The sequence below is a fragment of the Talaromyces amestolkiae genome (assembly GCF_001896365.1).
Source record: "Talaromyces amestolkiae strain CIB chromosome Unknown scaffold25.1, whole genome shotgun sequence".
NCBI lineage: Eukaryota > Fungi > Ascomycota > Eurotiomycetes > Eurotiales > Trichocomaceae > Talaromyces > Talaromyces amestolkiae.
In genome coordinates this window covers 263,928-287,850 of record NW_024468061.1, presented here as the reverse complement: position 1 = coordinate 287,850, position 23,923 = coordinate 263,928, and the positions used below count along the sequence as shown (strand labels likewise).

Here is a 23,923-nt window from a genome sequence, read left to right as displayed (position 1 = left end):
AACAAGCACATGCTAAATTCGTTTGATGGCAGTCGATGTCGTATTGGCAAGATGAGCGAAGCATCGTTTTCTAATTTTGTCAATAGGTTCTATTTCACGTTTCGAGCCCTGTTAATTAATTATGAAAACATATATTTCCCACGTGGTAAGCTTGGTCTGACGCCAAACTTTGAACCTTGGAAGATTAACTCCATGTACCTCTCGAGCACATTATACATCCCAGGTAATAAATGAGCAACCGTAGTCAACGTGAATAATTGGGAAAACAACAATAAACGATGGAAACAGCAATAAGCTTCTACAGCAAAGTGAGATGCTTAGTTCTATGAACCAGTTCTACGGAGAACGCGGCTGACAAGAGACCTACTTGTAGTCACAAATTACTCACACACTTCGCTTGAAAATATCACGGGCTGATGGCGCTTTCATATGAAGTTCGGTGTCGCTCATTTTGGCCAGCTGCAAGGCTACCTAACGAACCAATAGGCGCGTTCGTGCTAGTAGGTGCTAAAAGAAAAGGCTGGGAGGTACCATGACACCATTTATCTCAATTCATCAACACAACAGAAAGACAGATTCGACTTTCAAAAATTGAATCTCGCTTGAACTGTATAAGAAGAATGCCCAACGCGCAAGTTTCCGACGCGCAAGCAGATGCTTTGCAAGAGTTTACTGATCTTTGCTCTAAAGATGGCCTGCTAATCCGCCCCCAAGGTCTTGACGAGAATGACATGCTTAATGGGCTGACGGACAAGGCGACTCTTCTGTATGTAGAGCGATCGCTAACTCTCAACTGTTTCGACTGATATATTTTTGTTCCAAGCCGATTTTTGAAAGCTCGGAGTTTTGACGCACAAGGCGCTTTGAAGCAGTTCAAAGAGTCTGCTGCAGCGCATAATAACAATCACATTGTCGAGCTATATGATGAGATAGATGTGAATGACTTTGAAGAAATTCGATCAATTGTGAGTTTAGTGAACTCCAATCGTGCCGAAGAAAGAAATTATGTTGGCGCGCTTAATAATTGATTATTATTTTTGATGGATCGTACACTAACAATCAAAAGTATCCTCACTGGTCCGGCCGTTTCAATAAACACGGTATACCTATTCTTGTCTTCGACGCCGTGAATCTGAACAATGCAGCTATAAAGTCTTATGAGCGAACACGAAATCTTAAACCAGCAGTTAGTGAGATATCCCCTGCAACTGAAAAGCCGGTTGCGGCATCACTCAGCGGTTCCCAAAGGGCCTTAATATACCATGACTACATAACTCGGTTTCTGTTCCCACTTTGCTCAAGATTGACACGCAAACCGAAAATTGACGGGAATGAAACCAGCCATTGCATCTACTTGGTCAACATCGCCAGCGTGACTTTAAAGCAGGTATGGGATCTGCGGAACTATGCGCAAGATCTCAGCCGTTTACTGGCCATCAATTACCCAGAAGTGGTTGATCGTATTTATGTATGCATTCCATCGAAATACACTAGACGAGTATACCGCAGTGACGATTTGAATTCTGATATGATTGTTATAGGTCTTGAATGCTCCATCCTACTATAACACCATATGGGGCTTGATCAAAAGATTCATTGATCCAGTTACAGCAGAAAAGATGGTGATCGTGTCACCAAACGAAGTCTTGGAAACTTTGGCCGAAGACATTGACTTGGAGAATATTCCTAAAGTTTTCGGTGGGGAATTTGATTATCAGCATGCCATGTTGCCATCAATCGCCAAAGAGTTATGGCAGAACATTAACTGGAACGATCCCGAGAGCACCGGAACGATACCCCCGGGTCCGATCAAGTGGGTTCGCGATGGTGAGATAGAGAAGGCTGTTGCAGTGGGTAGAGATGATGGGATTGCAAGGCGACTCGATATCCTGTCGATGTCGGCCGAAGCGGGGAGTACAGTGACTGAAGAATAGACGACTAGATTAGAAAACAAGTGATTAATGAGTATTTAATGCTTGGATTGGATCGGCTACGACAATAGACAATTTATGAAATATGAACTTTGATCATGAATGCCTTTCAAGGCTCATTTTACTTTTGCGGTAAGCATCTGAAGCCCGACAAACCACTCATGCAGATATCTTATTGCGGAGTGCGAGTATCCTCCGCGTTCCTTCGTCAAATTCTGCCCTATCCAGAGTTCTGCTGTTCAACGCATCCACTAGAGCCTGGACAATTGTCTGACCCTGAGTAACATTCTGGGCGGCAGCAAGGATGATATCCATGCCAGCACCACTTGCTAGCACCGCACGGTCCGAGTCTGAGCCAAACGCTGTCAAGGCACCAGCTTCGATCGCGTCGCTGATGGTAACGCCCCGAAATCCCAATCGACCACGAAGCTCCTGTTTCAACCATTTTTCGCTAAGACCTGAAGGATACTCATCGTCAAAGTCAGGATACAAGGCCCAAGACGGCATGACCATGTCAATACCAGCTGCAATAGCGTTGTGATAGGGCATCTCGTCAATAGACCTAATTTCATCGATGGTAACATTCAGTGTAACAGGAACCTCATCGGTATTTTCATCAGCAGACGCACTTCCTAAACCTGGAAAGTGCTTTGCTGTTGCAATGTATCCCGCAGCCTGCTGTGCGGCTGTAAATGCAGCACCACAAATACCCGCCAAAGTTGCATTATCGCTATACGATCTTTGGTACTGGTCATCAAAGTCTCCTGGCGTGCGAAAGACATCCAGCACAGGAGCAAGATTTGTATTCATATTATATGCGCCCAAAGCCGCTGCGGCATCAGATCCGGCTTGGGATGCTGCTTGCTCTGGATCGGATGATTCTCCAATGGCTTTCTCAGACTCCGTTGGTCCTCCAGGTAGTCGACGAACCTTTCCACCTTCTTGGTCTGTCATTATCAGCAAGGGAGATCCAATGTAAGCTGGACTGTTGGCGTATGCTGTCTGCCACGATTCGATAATGGCTGGAAGGCTGCTGTTCACATTGTTACCAAATAGTATGACTCCGCCGACCAGTCCTTCTTCGATGAGGGTCGTCAATTCAGCGGGTGGTGTCGTGCCAGAGTAAGAGTAGACGACATGCACTCCGGCGAGTACTTGTAAATTGTTATGCCTGAAAGCCTGCACCTGCCGAAGGCTACACAGCGCAAGAAGAAGCGTCGAAAATGATTTCATAATTGAGACTTTGCTTTGCGTCAATCGGTTTGTTTTCCGGGACGATGTGCTTGATATGTGCTTCCGATTAATTCTTTTTCTCCCTGATTCCGGCTTCAATATTTAATACTGCGAAAGAAACTATCAGTAGCAACAATTCTGAGTTCTGTCGGAGTATAACTAGACTTTATATTATGTCCCCATATTGACTGGATACACTCAAGAAATTACGCAGGAACTGCCTCCAATGTTAACCAAGGACTTTAAGCGAGGCCTCAAGCAATCGTATTCGACGAAATATCACTCTACCCCGGTGGATCTCCAAACGCAGATCTCTCGTAGAACCCCGAACACCCCGAATAGCGCGAACACTCCGAAACAAAGGTTAAAAGAACCAATCATTAATCATGAAATTACGCAGGTTTTGTTACTTATCAATAAGACCGCGATAGCGGGGAAAGCGAGTAAATTAAGGTGCAGTCAACGTTACATCCTTTAGTTAGAGTTTCATAGATGTGCTTAGCGAGAACTCGCCTTTTTAAAAACCAGCATAAGAGTTTCAATCGCAAGTTTTGATGAAAGATACTACGTACCATATTTGATAGATCGGCATTGGCTTCAAATCGTGGGGTCGCATTTCGCACATAATGACCTTCCTGTTTGGGGAAGTGTTACTGTATCTGCTATTTTCAGGTCTTGACCTGCAGCTTGGGGAAATCTAGAATATCCCGGTGCAAGATATTTTTCATAAGACCTTCAGTGCATCTCATGTAATTTAGCTTTTTAAATATACAAAATATACCGCACCGAGCTATCCCTAGGTACATCTGACTTTCTATATCGTACCAACAAGAACAACTTGCTTTCCTCCAGTCACAGTATAGGACCCATTCAGAGTCTTCCGTACGCCATCTACAATCCAAGTTCCCATCAAGACAGTCGAAGTAATCACTCCGGTCGTATGTGCTGGCCCTTGGGCAGTGATCTTGACCTGTCCCGTAGACTGGTTAACCTTCCAAGACGCCTTGATAGCACCACCGTTTGGTGTCGGCACGACACCCTCAGCCCAACTCAGCCCTTCTAATCCACCTCTTAAAAGTGCTGGTATGGGTTCAAATGACCATTGCTCATAGCCTGCTGATTTTGGGCCAACACCAAGCACGTATTGCGTAAGCAGGTAGGTTGGCGCACTACCCCATGGATGGGCGAGACTAGTAAAAAGCTCAAGGCCGGGACTGCCATCTGGAAAGACGTATTCCCATGATGCGCCGGTGTAGTAACGACTCGTGCTCAACATCTGTGGCCAGTAGACGTTGAGAAGATTTGATATAGCGGTAAGTGCGGCCGATGTGGTGGTACTGCTGTAGTCGTTTTTTAAAGATATGAGCAAAGCCTCGAGCAGAAAGCCCTGCGTATTTGGTGAGAGCTGGGTAGTGAGTGAAGAGGTGATGCTAGAAGAGTCCTTGTATCCCGTAATATAGAATAACTTTGGTAGGGCAGTGGCAAGTGTTGATTCAATCTGGGTAGCATTCATAATTTCTGCAAGGATAGTGAATGATATGGCAGTAAGTGAATAATCATTGACGTCCGATAGAGCAACACCGTATGTTCCAGCTGTGGGATTCCAAAGCAAGTCATTGATAGCGTCTGCGATCGATTGCGCGGTTGAGCTGTAAGCTGATGCGCTAGCGGTGTCCCCAATAGCCTCTGCCAGGGGAATTAATTTGCGAAGTGCATATGCAAAGAGAGCTGCTGGTGCAGTTGCATTTGGAACAGGCCCGGCGGTGAAGTAATAGTTGTCGTAGCTATCACCGAGAAGCCCAGAATTAGGGTCCAGATATGTCTCGATCCGTGAGACGAGTGCTTGTACTTGTGACCAGTATGGCGTCAAGAACGCCAGATCATTTGTCAACGTGTAGTAGTCTCCGACTACTAACATGAAGAAGATCTGGTAGTCCGTAATGCCATAATTAGTGACATAATAATGGTCTTTATATCTATTATCATCCCCAAGACTTGCTCGAGTAGCAACAAGTCCGGAAGCTTCATCTCCTGCTGGGAGTTGCCAGCTGAGCGAACTTTCAATAACACCTCGAATGAACTCCACGCGGTTTGTTGTGGCTGCTAGTACGCGTGCAGTGTGCACAAAATCTCCTACCCAAATTGCACGATCTCTCTTGCCGCCATCAACACAGATAGGAACAGTGTTGGACTGCACACCGTACTCGGCAAGGGTATGATCCGACTTCATATCATTCTGGTAGATGACAGTGCCATTGGATACAGTTACTTGCACGTCCTTGACATAGGCAATTTGGTCCATGAAAGGTCCAAAACCCCACGTGCCGGTGCTCACGAGAGGTACAGTGGCGCTCAATGTACTATTTATATAGACATCAATACCAGCTGTACCAGTCGCTATCGTGATGTTGTACCAGGTGTCTTCAAGAATCTTAGTAGAAATGGGGTAGTACAGGTTGGCGCCGGTCGTAAGCGAAGTTTGATTGACGATGCTTGGTCCGTTTCCAACAATTAATGTATTAGGTGGCAAGAGAGTCGTGTTGATATTCACAAAAGTTGAATGATCAGGATAGTTGCTTGTCAAAATCATATAAGGACCGCTACTAACCGCTGACGACAGTACTCGCCAACCAGTACCACCTCGGACGATCTTGGTCATGAATTCTAGTGTGTACTCAGACATGCCGTATCCCAAGGGCGAATTCGCCGGTTGTTGGCCTTGAATATAGGCACCGTTTGCTGTGATTTTCCAAGTTGAAGGTTGTGACTCTTTATCGAAGCATGCCAATTGAACAGCTCGAGCTCCAAGCCCCCAAATTTCCGTATAGTTTTGGATGGAAGCAGAGAAAGACCCCGGGAGCGTTTCTGTTGGACAAACTTCTACCGAGGGTTCAACACCAGGATTGGAGACCACAATGGTGTCGTCAGTCAAGAGAGTAATGGTTTCCCATCGCTGTGCTCCTTGCAAGAGTGTTGACTTTACGCGTCCCGGCCCAGTAATGTTGAAAGTCTCTGTTCTGAATGAATTCGCTAGACCTACAACAAAAGTCCATGGTCCATCGCCATAGATCTGGTTCAAGCCGTCAAAGTCTTCGGTATATTTGAGTTCGATTTGACCAGTGCCTGAAACAATGTCGAGGTAAGGAAAACCAGCCACATCGACTTCATAGTCGAGAGTTAGTACAGGCGCGTGTTTCGAGAGAGCATACTTTCGTTGCGTGGAATGAGCAGCGAGACCAGAATCCACAGGTGTGGTACTCAATGCATAGGACACGGGTAGGAAAGACTCGGGAGAATCACACAAAACTGCAGCTTGGCTTATGCTGGCAAATGCAAGTGCAGGGACGACAATTTTCCTCAAAGAAAGAAGCATCTTTGACGTGATACCAGTGCCACCGAAAAATTGTTCCAATTGTGAGGCCATTGGGAAACCCCAACGTATAAATGCCGCACATATCAATCTTCTCCATGTTGACGGACCCTCGTTTATTCAAAATATGGAGCTGACACGACATTCTGCTGTGGGTTTGCGGGGATTCTTAGTTTCGCTATATGATTATACCGACCGGTGTCTTTCAGTTTAACTACCCCAGAAACCTTGATATGTTGTTGACAACCATGCTGTAGTTTGGTTGGATGACTGGAGAAGTTGTCTAGGAAAAGTAGTCGCATCTTGTAAAGCATGTCCACCGTCCACCGCCACGAAATCCACGCGCCTAGACTTTAATTAATTAGCGTGGATATCTTCATCTTGTTGTCTGAGTGGTCTTGGTGGATTGAGTGAAGGTTCTTTAGTCAACTAAAGTGGACGGTGGACGGAAGCAAAGGTACGACTAACCATTTTGGAAAATACTGACACAACAAGTTGAGACTTTTTTTTTTTTTTGGCTTTKTTCAGGGAGACCATATCCATTGGTGTCATACTACTCCCAGCATCTGAATCTATGCAAAACTCCTTGATGATTGTTCAACCGGGAAAATTGGGGAATATGTGATCAGGGCATGTAGACCGTGGGCGCGGGGTATCAGAATCCACTTTTTTCTTCTTCAACGACTGACGTGTGGGCGACAGCAAATCTGTATGTAATCTCGGTAATCATTTGTGAGCCTTAAAAGCGGTGCTTTCAAAGAAGCTTGACCATAGATTGCGTCCACATTGTGTTACTGAATCCGGCTTTGGAATAGAGCAACAAAGATGGAGCCCATCAAGTCCTCTTCGGCCGGCTTGTCCCTCTTCTCTCTTCGAGGCCGAACCGCTATTGTCTCTGGTGTAGCTGCCACAGGAATAGGCTATGCAATTGCCGAGATCCTCGCTGAAGCTGGCGCTAATGTAGCCATACTATACAATCGAAATGAATCAGCAACAACGGCTGCAGAGACAATTGCCAAGGCTTATGGGGTTCAATGTATGTTCTATACCATTCTGTTTCATCGGTTACATGGCTGACTAGATACGCAGGCAGCGCATATAAAGTTGATGTCACTCAAGAGATAGATGTGCAATCAGTCGTGAATCAGATAGTGCACGATTTCAACGGACGCCTTGATATCTTCGTCGCAAATAGTGGAATAGCATGGGGGGAAGTCGAAGCCCTAGATAGCACCATCAAGCATTACCATGAGGTTATGAGCACGAATCTAGATTCCGTGTACTATTGTGCTCGGGCAGCTGGACAGCATTTCCGGCGTCAGTTTCAGGAACGAACGACTACGGATGGTGCAGAGCTCGTGGGCTTCAAGTCCGGTACTTTCGTGGCTACAGCAAGTATGAGTGGACATATTGTAAATGTGCCACATCTTCAAGCTGCGTACAACACGTCCAAAGCGGGTGTTATCCATCTATGTAAGTATTGCCAATCCATCTACGGCGAATGTCAATAATGACCATTCCTTCTATGAAGGTAAATCCCTCGCTGTCGAATGGGCCGCGTTTGCACGTGTGAATACTGTTTCGCCGGGATACATTGACAGTGGTTTGACGGGCGAATGCAGCACCGAAGTCAAATCTTCTTTGGGAGAAAAGGCGCCAATGCGGTATGTAAATCTAAATTTGGCAGACCCGGGACGTATGCACTGCTGATCATGTCCAACATTGATAGACGTATCGGTAGTCCAGATGAGTTGAAAGGCGCTTATTTGTACCTTGCGTCAGATGCATCTAGTTTTACAACTGGGGCGGATATTCTCGTCGACGGAGGGTACTGTCTACTCTGATCGTCCAATACATGATTTTGCTCCAAAACGTGAAATATCGCGAATGAGTCAAACCGCAGTCACTACACATATGGGCTCGATTCAGCTCATACTTGACGAAGTGGGACATTAAAGCAATGAGAGCGGATTTATTAATATTAGATTGCAAGTAAAAAGAGTTTTGATCCCTCTGCTATCTCAAGACCATTCTATAAGTTATAATGTCAACGATAGACAATTACTCAACACGCAGCAGTCAAAAAAGCCCATTGAGTGATTCGATAAATCTGCTCACAGTGCATAAATTTCCCCCAAGTATTTCGCATTAGCAAATCTGATAAGATAAGAAGTAAGTTAGAGAGTCCAAAGGGGAAAAAAAGGGTTTCCCACCAGCAGACCACGTCGGAAACCGATGGGTCAAGATGCCCTTGGGTTGTGTTATAAACCAGAACTCGATAATGTATCTCCATTGTTATAGCCGATACTTGATAATTGAAAGGAAAAATGAAACAGTTTTAACTCAATATGAGTGACGGAGATAATTCCAGAAGCGATGAAAGACTTTTTCCAAGGTTGGATATACGCCTAGAAATACTCGTATCCTTGAGTAAGCCCTAGCACAAAACCGAACAGACTGCTGACTTTTATAAGATATAAAATACATCTTTGGGACCCTGGCAATGGCCAATTGATTTCTTTAATGACACAATGTATTACAGATAGTTGTTAGAAAAGAATGCTAGGAAAGCTACAAACCTGGGAATGCTAATTTCGTTTTGTCTTCATCCGTATGTGGTTAAATCTTCAAAATTTTGACCACTCAGATATGAGGTTTTGTAAGTGCATGCCGATTTTATTGAAATGATACCATTTATATATGATTGCACATTCCAGAACCAGATCTTCTTTCAAGCAAGTTACGCATTAAAAGAACCGAMCCTCCGTCGTCCATTCACGCCCGCCGTATACTAACAGTATAATCACCACCTGGAACCCCATCGATCTCCACAGTTCCACTCGTAGAATCCTGAGGTCCCCAAAAAGAGATACCACGTGGCCTTGCGCCACCAGTCCAGGCGTCCACCTTCTGAGCCCAGAAGAATCCTTTCTTCGCACCAGTAACTGTAATATGAGCATTATATGCGGGAACATCCAATATGATTGACCCAGAAGTCCCCTGCGGCGTAGACAGCGAGTACGTTGTGCAGTCACTCTCAACTTTGATTGAAGACGCATAACTACCATAACTTAACTCAAATCCCGCTTCGAACGCAGACAAATTTCCTGGTCGTGGATATGCTATCCAATCTGTAGAATTGAGTACCTGTAAGCCGGCAACATACGAACTGAGCGCAAGTAGCGGCCCCGTCGACCAGCCATGCGCGTGACTCACACGCGCATCATCTGAATACGCAGGGTAATGAAGTGCTCCTGAAATATCATATCCTTCTATAAACGTCGAGTTTGTCATACGAGGATCATCAAGCATAAAATCAGCCCACATGTATCGGATGAGATCAATTGCATTTTGTGGCTGTCCAGCGAGGAAATGAGCTTGAAGTTCATATCCGCTGATGAAGGGGGAGATGGTGTCTCCGGCCTCGGGGGCTGGTGCACCGTATGTACCCCAGCGGGATCGAAGGCTATTCGAGACTGTCACAGCGGTAGTGCTATTGGCGACTCCGGAAATGATCGACCATGCATTTCCGTCTTGAGGGTAGATGGTTGCGTTCTCGTTATCTTTGTATAATCCCTGCGCAGAATCCCAGAGGAGTTGGTTGGCAGCCGTCTCGATGCCGGTAATTGTTGACGTCCAGTTTGCAGTTACAGAGGTATCTGCCACCACCTCTGCTAATGTCAAACCTGCTTTCAATGTATAAACCAGAATTGAATTTGCCTATGCCCTACTATTAGCATCCAGGTCGCGAAGATTTCAGAATGGAAGCACCTTACCTCGATGTTGTGATATCCCATATCATTCCTCAGCCAGTCAGGATTATTCACCGGAATATATGCCAGACCGGACTCGTCAATATAGCTCAGACTATAGTTCATTGCAAATTTGAATCGATTCCATTGCTCCGCCACAAAATCCGCATCCCCTGTGTACTTATAATAGTAATACAACCCCAGCAGCCCGTGCAAGTGATAAGTAAAAGAGAACACTGAAGTGATACCCGAGACTGCAGAGTTTGGCGGATCTTCAATGATCGGGCTAGCAGCATAAGGCATCGCACCAGTAGCTGCATTTTGTTCTGCAAACAGTTGTTGAATTGAAACCTTGATGGTGTCTACTTCATTTGTGGACAGGAAAACGGCAGGGACAGAGATACCGAAATCGCCCGGCCAGATCAGTTTGTCGCGCTTTGCGCCGTCGACGAGGGCAGTAGAGCCGTTGGTAAGAGTGCTGTTTGAGAACCAGTACGTCGTGCCACTCGGATCAGACGCGGCAAGGTCTGCGAGACTGTTTCCTTGATCTGATGGAATCGTACATAGCTGATCCGTATAAGCAGATGCGTACCACACACGATTCAGTTTGTCGTCATCGTCAGCGTGGAAGTAACCCGTATAGTTCTGTAGGCTTGGGGCAGCGTTAAAGTACGTTGTCAGACTACTCAGACTGACCGCCCCAGTCGAATTGTGGTACAAATTCAAGTACCGAAATCCACCCCGATTATGTGCAAAATCAACCGTGTAATTTCCCGGTCCGGTGATGGCGAACCAAATGATTTCGTCAATGCCAGCATTGTTCGTGGCATCACTACCGTACGACGATATCCAGAGCGAGGATTCACTGAAACCGACGCCAATAAACTCCCCAGCCGCACTCGCGTTGAAATTGCTAACAACAAAAGATGCGATGCCGGCTATGTTTTTGCCATAGTCGTAGGTAATATTTGAGCCAGCAGAGAAGGTGGCTTCTCCGGTACCCAAGGTTGTTAATGCAATGGCATTATCGACCGTGCCGTTGATGTTGTACACGGATACAGGGGACAAAGTTCTATCAGAAGGTGCTAGTATGTATTCGGAGTATGGTATTGCGCTTGTTAGGCCCAGCAGTTGTAATCCCAGCGCAGCTACTAAGACCGACAAACGTGCCATAATTTCGGTTCTTCTCTGGCTATAGACAAGCACATTTGACAATCTTTGATGATGATACTCATGTCAAAAACCAAGGTCCTAATACCGAGTTTTATAACACGTTAAAATCTAACCCTACTGGTTCTCTCCTCGTCATATCATTACCCCGTACCCAAGAGTGATATGCGGGGTGATCAGGTATGTAACCTTCCCCAGATGTGTACCACGCCACTGGCAGCAGACTTGGGGTTGTTTTTCATGAAGCTGCCTGAGAATTCCCCGCATTCGGAAGAACGATCCAATGATGTCACGAAGTGAGATATAATGGAGGAGCTGGAGACTCCATTTAAGTTTATTTGTGGTCATGATCGACAGACTAGCTTATTTTCGGTATAAATAGGACCGATGCTCATACGTTTATTTGGTAATAAATTCGGCTCCTTGTTCGTCCGATCCTCTTGGAATATTTATTGTAACGGATACATCCTACTAGAGAATGTGGAGAAGATCGGCAATGTACCTGTGTTGGGAATATGTAAAGACGCTACATGCGAAAATAACATCATCCACTTATGATGGTTCTATTGGACTTCCAATTGGTCTTGTGTCAGTGCGAACTCCAGTTAGGCCACTCCTCAGCTACAAAGAAAGAATCAACCAGATCGAATCCTCCCGGTATAATACCACCTAACCCACCCATATCAGAGAATCCCATATCGGCATGATCGGTTAATATACCACCGACATGTCCTCCATACTTCGGCCTATGAGAATTCCTTGCCTGAAGGGCTAGAATGAACGGAGGTGCCGATTGTGTACCCTGCATAACCCGTTTCTCTTTCAGAACCGCCTCCCTTGCTGACCATGCTTTAAGCGTCAAGCCGTTGATGATCAAATGCAGAATCTTTTCGGAGTCAATATATTCCGGGTGATTTTCATACAACTCCTCAATCTGGTTCCATGCAGTCTGCATGGCATCATCCCAGTCCGGTCGATATGCAAGGCTTTTGAGTATGTAGATTGGTCCACCCCATGGGATATGGAAATCGGCGAACCACAGATATCCATGTAAAGATTTATTATCATGCATCAGATTTTCATATTGCAAGTTTCTTGATGCGAGGTTAAATGACCGTTGGCGCTTTTCTAGATTTTGTGCATGTCGGTTCATCCGGTCATTCGATTGCGGGTGTTGTTGGGGATTGCCGTCCTCTGGGGTTTGTCGACCCAACTGATGAATGGCCATTTGCTTTAGTTTGCACAGCGTTGATCTTATCATTGTGGTTGCTAATAACTGTATGGGAACGACGGGATCGCAGAACCGGAGATATTTCTCTTCTAGGAGTGACTCTAGCGCTGAAAACCCGCGTTTCTCCTCCCCCTCGTTTTTCTTGACGGGTAAGGAATAAGTTGATGACTGTGCTTGCGATCTGAAATTTGAGCGTTCTTGAAGAAACGCTGCTATTTCATATCGTGCTAGGCAAAAAGTCATCTCTGTAGCACCTGTCCTAGGCTTGGGCAATGCCGGCATATCCGGTGTCAAGTCGTAGTCGTTAAGATTGGAAGGAAGCCGGGTATCTATGTACGATGGCAGAGAGCTTTCGCCGCCAATGATCTCGGTTAGGCGCGCGTCGAGAGTAACAATATACCACCAAAGTCGACGGCGCATCTCCACTTCGAACGATGGTAGACCAAATTGAGTACCGTCACGATGCAGACCTTGAGATTGAGCCATTCTTATAGCAGAACCCATGAGTATCCAAGAGGCATAGTGATCAGAGTTGTGGGACATGGATGTCTGTCAAGATGAGAACGGTTCATATTCCACGAACGAAAGGGAAAAATAGACATACCAGAAGGAGGATATGTGCCCGCAGCAGGTCCAAGTCAGGAACCTTAAGAAAAGATGCCTCCAACAAAGCATGCCTGGTAGAATCCTGAAATGATCTCAACAGTCCCGGCTGACTGACCCCGAAAATACTTTGACACTGGCCATCCGTTAAAGACGACACAGCACAACAGTATATTGAAAGAAGCAAGGCGTTCTTCGTGTTTGTTATGCTGGTATTCGAAGAATCCACCAAGCTGTCCTTGACAAGCTGCTTTACACTCGGTTCATGGACGATCTTCGTGAGCGGATGGACATTGTCTAAAAAGATACTTAGATACGTCATGCGAGTAGCAGCCGTTGGTTGAAGGTGGTATTGCTGGTTCGAGTGCAGCGGCATTGATACCGGCATATCAGTCAAGACTGCGGCTGCCATCATGTCGGCAGTGACTTCCGTGGACTGAGGCCGTACTGCTGGTTGCCCTGTTGATTTCTCGGCGCTTTGTCTGTACTGCTTATTTATTAGCTCCCAAAACTAGTGACCGGTTTCAGGAATGTGATCACTATACGTACTTCTTGGCCCATAATTCCTATAAATCCATGATCATAGTACCGTTTGCCGCCGTACTCAGACAGCAGAAGTCCTCGCTGCGCACGTGAAGAATTCAATGAAACATTGGCCTGCATTTGTACCTGGGGGTTGCCCGTATCGGGGAGCGAAGTTTCTCGAGAGGGTGAACTCTCCACCACCTCCAGACCGCTATCGTCCTCCTCTTTGGCTTCGGTCAATTCATTCGTATTCCAATCATCGAGGAAACTGCTAAACGGAATGCCGGCGCTCCGCAAAGCAGCCTCATGTGCTCGTAGTTTATCCAACAGCAGCACCTGATTGGCTGGATGATTATATCGCTCATCAACAGCCCACGACTTTCGTTTCCGACGTTGTGATGGCGGGGTGCTTCGATACCTACAAGGTAAGGAAGATCGAAAGCACGATAAACATGGCTGACGCTTATCGCACTTTACTTTGCGTTGAACGCAAGTTGTGCATGCGTATAGTTTCGTATCAAGTCTTTTCGCACCATCTGCTGCCGCGTCGGGAAGAGAGTCGGAGTCGGGAACCGTGCGTGCTGCAGTCATTGTATGTGGGCCTTTTTGCTTTTTGGCCAGAGTCAAAATTCCAAGTGGAATCCTTCGAGAATTCGGTAGTCTCACGATCTACTGGTCTGCATAAATAGCGATAACACGGGTTAAGAGAGAGTGCTTGCAGTTCAGATCCAAGAATATCATATGTACAATTCTCAAACTATGTTCGGGCTGGAACTATCTCCGAAGAAGCTTGTTTCGTAATCCTTGGCTGAAGAAAGCGGCAGCAATGAGCAGGAGTCTAAACCGTGGCAGTGCACCCTGAATTAGCGGGATGATCTGCGTGCTACGACGCTAGCATGCCGTTTTAATATCCTGTGTGGTGGCTCTGGTATCGGTGGAGTCGCGACAACGTAAGCGGAGGGACAAACGTTGGATCAAGATTTGGAGATGTCAACTGCAAGGAATTGAGAAGAGATCTGTTCAGACAAGCAAAAACAAGCGCGGCCCTTCCGTCCACGGCGTACGCCGTAGTCCACCAACACGACCAAAAGAGGCCAGGGCCTGGGGACAAGCCCTGACCACGATTGGGGGATATACATAGTACGGGACGGTGTGTTCTCCGTATGGGCAACAGAAAGTGCCAAGGACTGCCGGAGGAAATTGCGGGTTCTCTAGTGGCTTGGCGCGCGTTGCTTCGTACTTTTCCACGTTTTAGATAGAATCTTGCTTGGTGATACATGACTTTGTCCTGGTTGGAGAAAGCAAGTCATGGTGTAGATTGGTGAGCACGATCAGATTGATAGGTGCATCAAGGGTAAGTACCGCCGGAAGAATGTTTTTCCGCAAGTCATCTATATTTACAGGGACTAGAGCACATAGTTAGGTAATACTAATGCAATCTCAGTACGAGACGGTGCGTATTTACACCCCAGTCGCCATTATCAAATCAATTGGCCCAGAGCCTCGATCCCTTCGAATTGGCAACAAGACTTATGTGCTCCCATCTAATACTATGATTTTACCAAACTACTCAGCCTTACATACACATCCTCGGTATTGGGGCGATGGCTCTCTCGACTGGGAGCCATCCCGATGGATCACTTCTCCGGCTTCTGAGAGAACAGACGTTAAGGATGTTCTAGCCTCGGAAGCATTCCTCGAATTTCCTAAGTCTCAGAACCCTTTCGTGGCATGGTCAGGTGGTACTCGAGCTTGTCCAGGTGGAATTTGTTGGTGTGCTGGTAGGACTATTCCGTCGTCTTCGAATACGCCCGGTCAAGTTAGCTGGTGAAGATGATACTGCAGCGAGGGCGAGACTCGCGCTTTGATTCACAAAGATGTGGGTATGAAGCTGCTTCTACAGTTGTTACATCCTGAACAAGTGCATCTTGTATGCGAGGAACGTTAGGAACAAGGATAGAGATACAAACACAGTGAAATCTTTTCTTCGGAGACCTGAATTTAAGGGTACTTTTAATCATTATTACGGAAATTGGATTGTTCTAGTGACCTACTGTACTGAAATATACACCGAGAATCTCATTGAAATGACAACGAATCGCTGCAACTGACCACCGTTGCAAAAGTTAATAAAGACCAGATGCCACAATAAGGCCAGTCCCGGTATCATCATTCGTACCTACCATCATGAAGTTCATACGGCTCTGAATTTTTCGGCCTCATTTTTTTCCAATCATTCTTTGGGTTGTAATATCTTGGTGGCGGAGTGACAGACTGGGGCTTTTCCACACCCGACGTTCTTCCATACGTCTTTTTATGTCGAGCATGAAGAGCCCATATGGCTACCACCAAGGTTCCGATGACTGCACCCCCGCCTACGATGCCACCGACAATAGCGCCAGTATTCGAGGTAAAGGTTGTAGTTTTAGTGCTCGGTGTGTCTATGGAGGTAGTACTCGATTGAGTTTTCGTCGCGGTGGCTACCAAAGCAGTTGACGAGCCATCATGTATCAATGAAGTCTCTGTAGAAAGGGCTATTGAAGTCGAGCTAAAAGCAGACGTGGTTGCAATTGGGGTCATGGGTGTAAGTACACCTTTCGTAATGTATCCGACTGTCGAGACTCGACCCAAAGTTAAGATGCTAGCCGATTTACTTCCACAACATGCACTTAAGCCGCAACAAAACGTTCCACTAAAGGTCGAGCACTCAAAGACCGCGGGGCTTCCGGAATCATCGCAAAACGTTGGACAAGATGATGCCGACCCTTTTGATGAACGGCTTTTAATTTACTGCTGAATTCACGATTAGAGCGACGGTAGAACTTACAGGTCTTATCCGAGCATGTTCCCGCCCAAAAAGTCCCATCCTGCCACTCGCATAAGCCGTTAGATAGACAAAAGTAGCCATCGCTGCAGCAAAAGGTGTCATTGCCACTAGTTGTGCAGGGCGTATTGCTGTTCGGCGTTCCGTCTTGATCGTAGCATATTGATGCTTCGACACAATGAATGAAACGAGCTACATGCAACAATGTTAAAGTGTAAAGAAACACCCAAATTCTTCGATCCATGACTTCCTTGCAGCCTTTCCACGGAAGCCTATCTGTGCCAGGAAACGTTGTGTAGTTTTAGGATCTGGCTACGATATTTGTCCGACTGCCGAGAAAAACATGTTGAAATCGATAGACGAACACGGGCGAGTCCATATTAGCGGTGGGAGGTGGACCACTTATTATATACCCCATTCAGTCGTGGTGATAAACATACAGCCCTCACGATCATGATAATTCCATCCTAACTCAACATTTGCGGCGCAGGGGCTATTGATATCAAATGAGCCTTCATATTTTCATTGAGTAGCAAGTGTTTACTGCGTTAGCTACGAAGTGAGTCATGACAAGGCTGTTGCAAGGTCAATATTCTTCAAATATAGATAATATGCATGTCCATGAATAGTAACCATTGTTCGTTTGAAACGCTCTAGCTACTGCTAAGCGCTATGTTATGCAGATATCGGCCCAAACAAATCAGCCACAACCTAGAACTTAAATCCCTGAGTAAACGCTGTCTCAGACTGATTCAGTATTGGCGATAGCTTATATTTCGTTCTTATACTTTTATTTCTTTAAGATCACGTCAAGTAACCTAGTCAGTGGTAAAAAACCCTTTATTTCTTGTATCAACATTAGGGCAATGCTTAATTCCAAGCACTGCACAATATATCCACGCACTAGTCCATTCGGTTCCTCGCATTAACCGCCGACCTAACAATATCACAACTCATTCCTGACCACTTGTTTAACGCCAACAGCGAAGAGGCTGAAACAAAATGCAGGTGAACATAAATCTCTCTGCTTAGTGTTATCAAATGAGGCGATCATCTAGGTAGATCCCATTTATGGCTGATATAGATTGCCGCCGGGCAGGTAGGAACCTGTAGCGTGTGTGGCTTGATTCTGTTTCAGGCTCATCCAGTATATCTCGCAGCGACTTTTACTCGGGTATTCTCACAAGAAGTTTGTTTTCTTAGATATACATTGCCTTTTTTTTATTGAGATCTTCTATTGTATTCATAATAATATAATTCTTTCCTTTTTGTATTATAGTTATTGTCTTCATTCTTTCATGAGTTCCCGTATTCTCTTATTCGAAAATGTATTCTCTTGATCAGCGTGCATTGAAAACCACAAAATTTGTCATTATCACACTCGCTAGCACGTTTATTTCATTATTTTTTGTTCTCTTCTATTTGCATCATGCGAGCACGAGTGACGCCTTCGGTCTTTTGACTTTTGACTTTACATTTTCTAATAACCCTGCGTTGGAGGAGCCGGTCTCTGACAACAGTAATATTGAAACCCATGGAGAACTACCAGAAGTGGACAATTACGAATACGATGTTGAGTTGGTGGTTGCAAGCTTGAGTCAACAGAATACTTCCTGGTATTTGAAATATTTTCCGGATTGGAAATCCAACATCTACATTGTCGATGAAGCCGCCGCGCCTTTGACTGTGCCGCAAAATAAAGGTAATGAGGCGATGGTCTACCTAACGTACGTATCAAATCTCGGGTTACACCTTAATTTACTGTCTGTGGTAGTTATATGACTAATAACTGAATTAGGTACATAATTGACCGCTATGACTCTCTGCCCAACAATACACTCTTTCTTCATGCGGAGAGATTCCAATGGCACAACGATAACCCTGATTACGACGGCTACCCATTACTACGTGACTTTCAATTCAATTATCTACAGGAAGAAGGCTACGTGAATCTGCGCTGCGTGTGGACGATCGGTTGCCCTGTAGCAATCCATCCATTCGAGGACGAGGTTATCAGTCAACAGCACCAGGACCAGACAACTGGTGAAATATACAAGCAGGTATTCGAGGAGCTGTTACCGGAGCACCCCATCCCTAACGAAGTTGGGGTAAGCTGCTGTGCCCAGTTTGCTGTCACAAAAGACGTGATTCGTCAGCGACCAAAGAAGGACTATATGCGGTTCCGAGACTGGCTGTTGAATACACCGATTCAGGATGGGCTGAGTGGACGATTCTTCGAGTACTCCTGGCATAGTAAGTCCTCATCACCACCCCAGTCTTCTTCGTAGGTGAAGTACTGACTCTGTGTTCTCAGTTATATTTGGAAAGAATCCCGTGTATTGCCCGTCAGCGGGGGACTGTTATTGTAAGGTCTATGGGATGTGTTATTTTCCGAATTGTGCGGAAGGCGAGTGTGACGGACAGTATTATTTGCCCGAATACTCAAATCTACCCCAAGGCTGGCCCCAAATTGGCTGGGATGGAGAAGAGAGGCCCTTTTCAGGTCCATTATGAACAAGGAACTGCTATGAAGGTCATCGAACATAAGTGGTCGACCATGATTCTATGATTTATCGGAATATGATCAAATTTCAAGATTTGCCCATTAATTTACATGCCATGTGTGCATGCCTCTCATGCGCGTGACATATACTTCATTTATTCTCTTGATATTAAAATTATTGGTTCAACATTACGGCAGCATATCGTGTTCATTCTGATACTATCTCACTCCCTCCTGAGCAACTGAATGAGTTTGACCGAACTCCAGCCCGTTATCTGCTCAACGTCTTCGAGCAATCGCTCTGCAGCTAGTGGGAATGGGCTACGGCTACTAACAAGTCGAACGATAGATCATTGCTGTGCTTTTGACCAGCACTTTAATTACAGCAGGCTATACTGGGGCCGACCATCCAAATATCGGATCAAAGCTTTAAGTCGAACGACGTGATTTCAATGGCGAGCAGGACAGCAAGCTCGAGGCCTGTATTCCCAGCAAAACAAAACTCGTGCTGCGCGAATGTGATCACCTGTAATCCCTACAACTCTCGTCTCGGCTGTGACTGATCTCGTAAGACCATGTCTGTATCGAGGGCCATTTCTATTAACAAGGTACAACTTGGCGCATACAATAACATCATAATGTTGAAATAACGAAGCACGTATAATAATAAGGACAACAAGGATAAGTGGATAAAATAATCTGCTTTATCTTATTGGCCTAGTAACTGGGAACACGATGCACAAAGCACAGGCACTTGGGTCCTGATTCGACCTACGAAAGATGTATCGTATCGCTTTAGTCAAAAATCTAGATAAAAGTTAGAAGCGTCGCCGCTTTACTCCCTTACCTGATCGAATTGTGGGACTGATTTGTATGAGTTCAACGCGAGTCAATGCGAGTTTGAGAGCTGAAGCCTAGAGGAAGGGCCCTGTAGAGGATCCACCACAAACAGTTAGCCCGGCTATTCTTTCCTCGTTACGAACAACGTCCCCTAGCTAGAGAAGTATTCTCTTCTATTCTCCAGGCACCAGGCATTCACTTTAGCCACCATGTGTCAATAATAAAAGGACCCTTATTAAGGCTCAAGCCAAGATCTTGAGGGAAAAAGAAATTGAAACGGGCCATATATCAGTCCGCAACTAGTAGCGCATTATCTTCAGGGCATACCATATGACCAGTCTTGACCTGATGCTCCCAGAACCCATCCCAGTCATCCCATACATGCTTGGTCAAAGGATCAGAATCTTCAAATGTACAGAGAAAACGTTTCTGGGCCTGCAATATATGCTCTACATCGAACAATTCCTCACAAACGGGACACCTCTTGGCAACCTTTTTGAATGGATTTTCACCGTTGGCCCTCTGTGCCATATCTGTGCCTTTCCTTTTCATAGCAGTCATGAAGTGCTTGTGTACGATCGAGCCTCTCAATATATGGGTCATGGGAATCAGCTTTTCTTCCTCTTCCTCTGAAAATCTCAACGCCGTGTTGACGGCGTACTCGGCTTTGTCCATGATCAGGCCCCATGAATCCTCCTCCGGAGCCATATGAGTATGGAAGTGCTGGATGATCATCATAGTATCAACAAGAACGTCCATCATGTTATCCGACAGCTCCGTCGCGTTCGGGAACTTTTGAAGCTCTTCGTGAAGCTTCTTTGCAGTGTCGGAGCAGAAGTGCCGTCTGAGTTTCAGCCTTACAGGGCCCATCAGACTGAATGTGCCGTCGATGTTCTGGTTTGCCACTGCGTCTTGCCATGTTATTGGACCATCACCGATTGATTTGTAAAATTTTGCTTCATGATCGCTGCCTGTCTCCGACACATCCCAATGTGAATCGCTATCCTTAGTGGTGGTGCAACATCTTTCAGCCGCAATCGAGCTTTCAGAAGTCACATTTGACTTAATTCCGTGGAGCAATGCATCATAGTAACTGTCAACTATAATTTGACACAAGCCCTCATCATCAGAATCTGAGACATGCTGTTGACTCTGACGTCTGGAGGACCTGGTAAGGGTTGCATCACATGGTGACGTTTCACTCCGCTCCATTAGATGTCTTATGGGGGCCTCAGGTAGATATGCCGGTAAGGATCCTTCAAAGTGCAGACCTGGGCTGAAAGATTTCCCTTCGACATCGACTTCGCGACCCCAATCAGTCGGAGTCTCTTCATTGGGAGGGGCTGTTTTTGCACCCGTAAGGGAAAACATGTTTGCATGCCTGAGATTAATACTTCTATCTGCCTCAACTGATCCTGCGCTGCTCTCGACTTCGGACTCGTCGTCCACGTCCAGCGACCTAAGGAGCTTGTCGATGTCGATATCTTTGAGAGTAGTCTTGTAGAGGTTAACCTCGCGATTCTGCTTCTCGGCTGGTTCATTTTGAGCCACTGCGAGAAAGCTCGTCCATTTGCTTGTGATGGAATACGTCTCGCCTAGACTTTCAGCATTGACACAAGCGGTTTCGGACTCGGTGACTTCTTTCTTGACCTCTTCTTCGAGGTTGAGGAGAGAAGCTTTTGCTGCGAGGTGATGGATCGCCCCATTGTTGATATTTGATGTCTCTACGCTTAGGTAGTAGGACTTGCTCTTTGTACCCGGCGTTGTCGTGGTCAGGATTACCTCACTCGGAAGCTTACCCCCCCTCAAGTCTATAAGGATAAATATCGATTTGTAAGAAAAAGGGTGAAGAGGGGGGATCGGATAAGGCGCTTGGATGTACGGAACCAGCGACTTGTCCGACAATTTTTCAATGCCGAATTGAACAGCCATCAGGCTCCGCTTCTCGTAATTAGAGCCGAGACTGATGTCGAAAGTCCAGCTATCTGGTTGCAGTGCCGAACGAACCATACGGTTCAGCCTGTCCTCCCACCGCGGCTTCTTCATAACGTCAATCACGTCAGAGTATCCGCCGCCGAGCTCCGCGATACTCTCAATCAGCCGGTGAGATACATTGTCTCCTATTCCTAGGGCAAAGAAGCGGACCTTGTCCTGCAGCTCTTGGCGTGTCTTCCAGACGAACTCAACCACTGGCTCCAGCTCCAACTCGCCGTCAGTGATAATAATGATCTGAGAAGACTGTCTTGCCCGCGTTAGACGCTTGACCGTGGCTTTCAGAGCTCTTAGCAGGTCCGTACCTCCCATGTTCGCTTCTACTTGTGAGGCGTATGTCCTGGCCTCCTTGATGTTCTCAACTGAATATGGCCTAGACCTGTCCCATAGGCCGTACGTTGCAGTACCGAAGGAAATGATGTTGAACACACAAATGTCAGGAAGTCCAGACAAAACCAGGGACATAGCATCACGTAAAGTGTTGATCTTGAGACGACTTGAGCCCTCGGAAGTCCAGCCCATAGATCCAGACTGATCGAGCAGAAATAGAATTTCCCCTGAGAAGGACTGTGGTCGAACCGCACTTCCAAACAAGTCATTCGGCCTAATGGTCACCATCATCGCACCGTGGCCTTTCTCATTCGCCGGCGAAACGACCGCGCGGGAGAGTAGATGATGTCCTTCGCGCATTTGAATGACAAGGATGAAGTCCTTCTTCAGGACTGACGCACGGGACTCATAGTGCCACACGCATTGAGTTTGGGACGCCCCTGTCTTTGATTCATTACCCGTTCCCAGGTCTGCCAAACTGAAAGCCTGTGCTTTCTCAACCGGCTCGGTCCCTTCATATTCGACGTCATGTCCAGACTCGACGTGACAGCCCTCGGGATTGATAGTGCCATTGTCAACGACTTTTACCCAAATTTCAAGCCTGTTAATTTGCAGGACCGGCGATGGTTTCCTTCTAGCTGGCTGATCACCGTACCGTGGCGCAATGGACGTCGGGATGATAACTGCCAGACCCTCCGTCTTCTCTTCCTCCATCATGACGATTTTCAGCTCTTGCAGGTATGTGAGCTTGATTTGAACGCGCGTTCTGGGAGGGATATTCCCCAATGAAGTCTCAAAGATTTCGGGGGTGAGCTCTTCCAGCAGAGCTGCAGCTTCTCTATTTGTTTTTACGGCTTTCTCGTAGACTTTCCTCGCCTCTTTTCTCGGTTTGACGACTCCCCGAAGGCGACGCTCATCCCCAATGATGCATTCGAAGGAAGTCACAACTGCACCGCCGTACAGGGGAAAAGTGTGCCTAGCTTCGGGAATCTCGATGTCAGACGGGTTGTGGAAGGTCTGGGTCAACTCCGTGTGTGCAATACTCCCATCCACCATGACCTTCAACGCGACACTAACAATCGGAAGACATAGTGTGGCCGGAAACTCAGGGGCTGACGACGATTTCCGTGAGGTTAAGGTGGATGGAAAGTCTGACGGCGGTGGACTGATTGGCAGTTCACGTCGTGGCGAATCTGGAAATTCGACAAATATGTCAAAGCCAATTGGGGAAGGAGACTCGCCATTGCGAAAACCGTCGTCTTTGTTAGTGAAATCATCGTCTATTTTCCACTCTCTCTGTCTAATTTGGTTTGGTATGCCGGGCGACCTGTTCCTTGATCTCCTTGTATTTGGCCCGTCACCGCCCCAAACGTCTACCTTTGCGGTAGACATATTCGCTGGAGCCGAAAAGAGTACCGCGGATACGAGGCGTTTTGTGTGCAGGCGGCGACTCATGGTGATTCGGATAGTGTCTAAACTATAGGAGAGTAAGCATTTAAAGATAACTCTGAATCAATGTTAAATCTTTGGGAAAATGGATACCTAACATACTTCGAAAGACAATGAGAATGAGGAAATGAGGAAGTCAAGATAGACTGGGACAGATAAAGTAGTAACCT

General features: G+C 46.2%; 7 protein-coding genes across 7 annotated transcripts; 3 read left to right on the top strand and 4 right to left on the bottom strand.

Moving 5' to 3' along the window:
* Positions 1–620: 620 nt before the first annotated feature.
* Positions 621–1,934, top strand: BHQ10_009577 (uncharacterized protein; the record flags this gene model as incomplete). Its single annotated transcript, XM_040882507.1, has 4 exons — positions 621–766; positions 824–965; positions 1,067–1,468; positions 1,542–1,934. 4 exons carry the CDS (start codon positions 621–623, stop codon positions 1,932–1,934), a joined length of 1,083 nt encoding a protein of 360 aa, XP_040738079.1.
* A 156-nt stretch (positions 1,935–2,090) lies between these two features.
* BHQ10_009576 (uncharacterized protein) lies at positions 2,091–3,164 on the bottom strand (the record flags this gene model as incomplete). Its single annotated transcript, XM_040882506.1, has 1 exon — positions 2,091–3,164. One exon carries the CDS (start codon positions 3,162–3,164, stop codon positions 2,091–2,093), a length of 1,074 nt encoding a protein of 357 aa, XP_040738078.1.
* An 814-nt stretch (positions 3,165–3,978) lies between these two features.
* On the bottom strand, positions 3,979–6,537 carry BHQ10_009575 (uncharacterized protein; the record flags this gene model as incomplete). Its single annotated transcript, XM_040882505.1, has 1 exon — positions 3,979–6,537. One exon carries the CDS (start codon positions 6,535–6,537, stop codon positions 3,979–3,981), a length of 2,559 nt encoding a protein of 852 aa, XP_040738077.1.
* An 822-nt stretch (positions 6,538–7,359) lies between these two features.
* On the top strand, positions 7,360–8,378 carry BHQ10_009574 (uncharacterized protein; the record flags this gene model as incomplete). The annotated part of the gene is made up of 4 exons (XM_040882504.1): positions 7,360–7,570; positions 7,624–8,007; positions 8,066–8,198; positions 8,264–8,378. 4 exons carry the CDS (start codon positions 7,360–7,362, stop codon positions 8,376–8,378), a joined length of 843 nt encoding a protein of 280 aa, XP_040738076.1.
* A 931-nt stretch (positions 8,379–9,309) lies between these two features.
* Positions 9,310–14,406, bottom strand: BHQ10_009573 (uncharacterized protein; the record flags this gene model as incomplete). Its single annotated transcript, XM_040882503.1, has 6 exons — positions 9,310–10,254; positions 10,311–11,437; positions 12,135–13,236; positions 13,292–13,777; positions 13,840–14,233; positions 14,288–14,406. The coding sequence occupies 6 exons, from the start codon at positions 14,404–14,406 to the stop codon at positions 9,310–9,312; spliced, it is 4,173 nt and encodes a 1,390-aa protein (XP_040738075.1).
* Positions 14,407–17,965: 3,559 nt separating this feature from the next.
* On the top strand, positions 17,966–18,927 carry BHQ10_009572 (uncharacterized protein; the record flags this gene model as incomplete). The annotated part of the gene is made up of 2 exons (XM_040882502.1): positions 17,966–18,366; positions 18,438–18,927. The coding sequence occupies 2 exons, from the start codon at positions 17,966–17,968 to the stop codon at positions 18,925–18,927; spliced, it is 891 nt and encodes a 296-aa protein (XP_040738074.1).
* A 1,343-nt stretch (positions 18,928–20,270) lies between these two features.
* On the bottom strand, positions 20,271–23,759 carry BHQ10_009571 (uncharacterized protein; the record flags this gene model as incomplete). Its single annotated transcript, XM_040882501.1, has 1 exon — positions 20,271–23,759. One exon carries the CDS (start codon positions 23,757–23,759, stop codon positions 20,271–20,273), a length of 3,489 nt encoding a protein of 1,162 aa, XP_040738073.1.
* Positions 23,760–23,923: the final 164 nt, after the last annotated feature.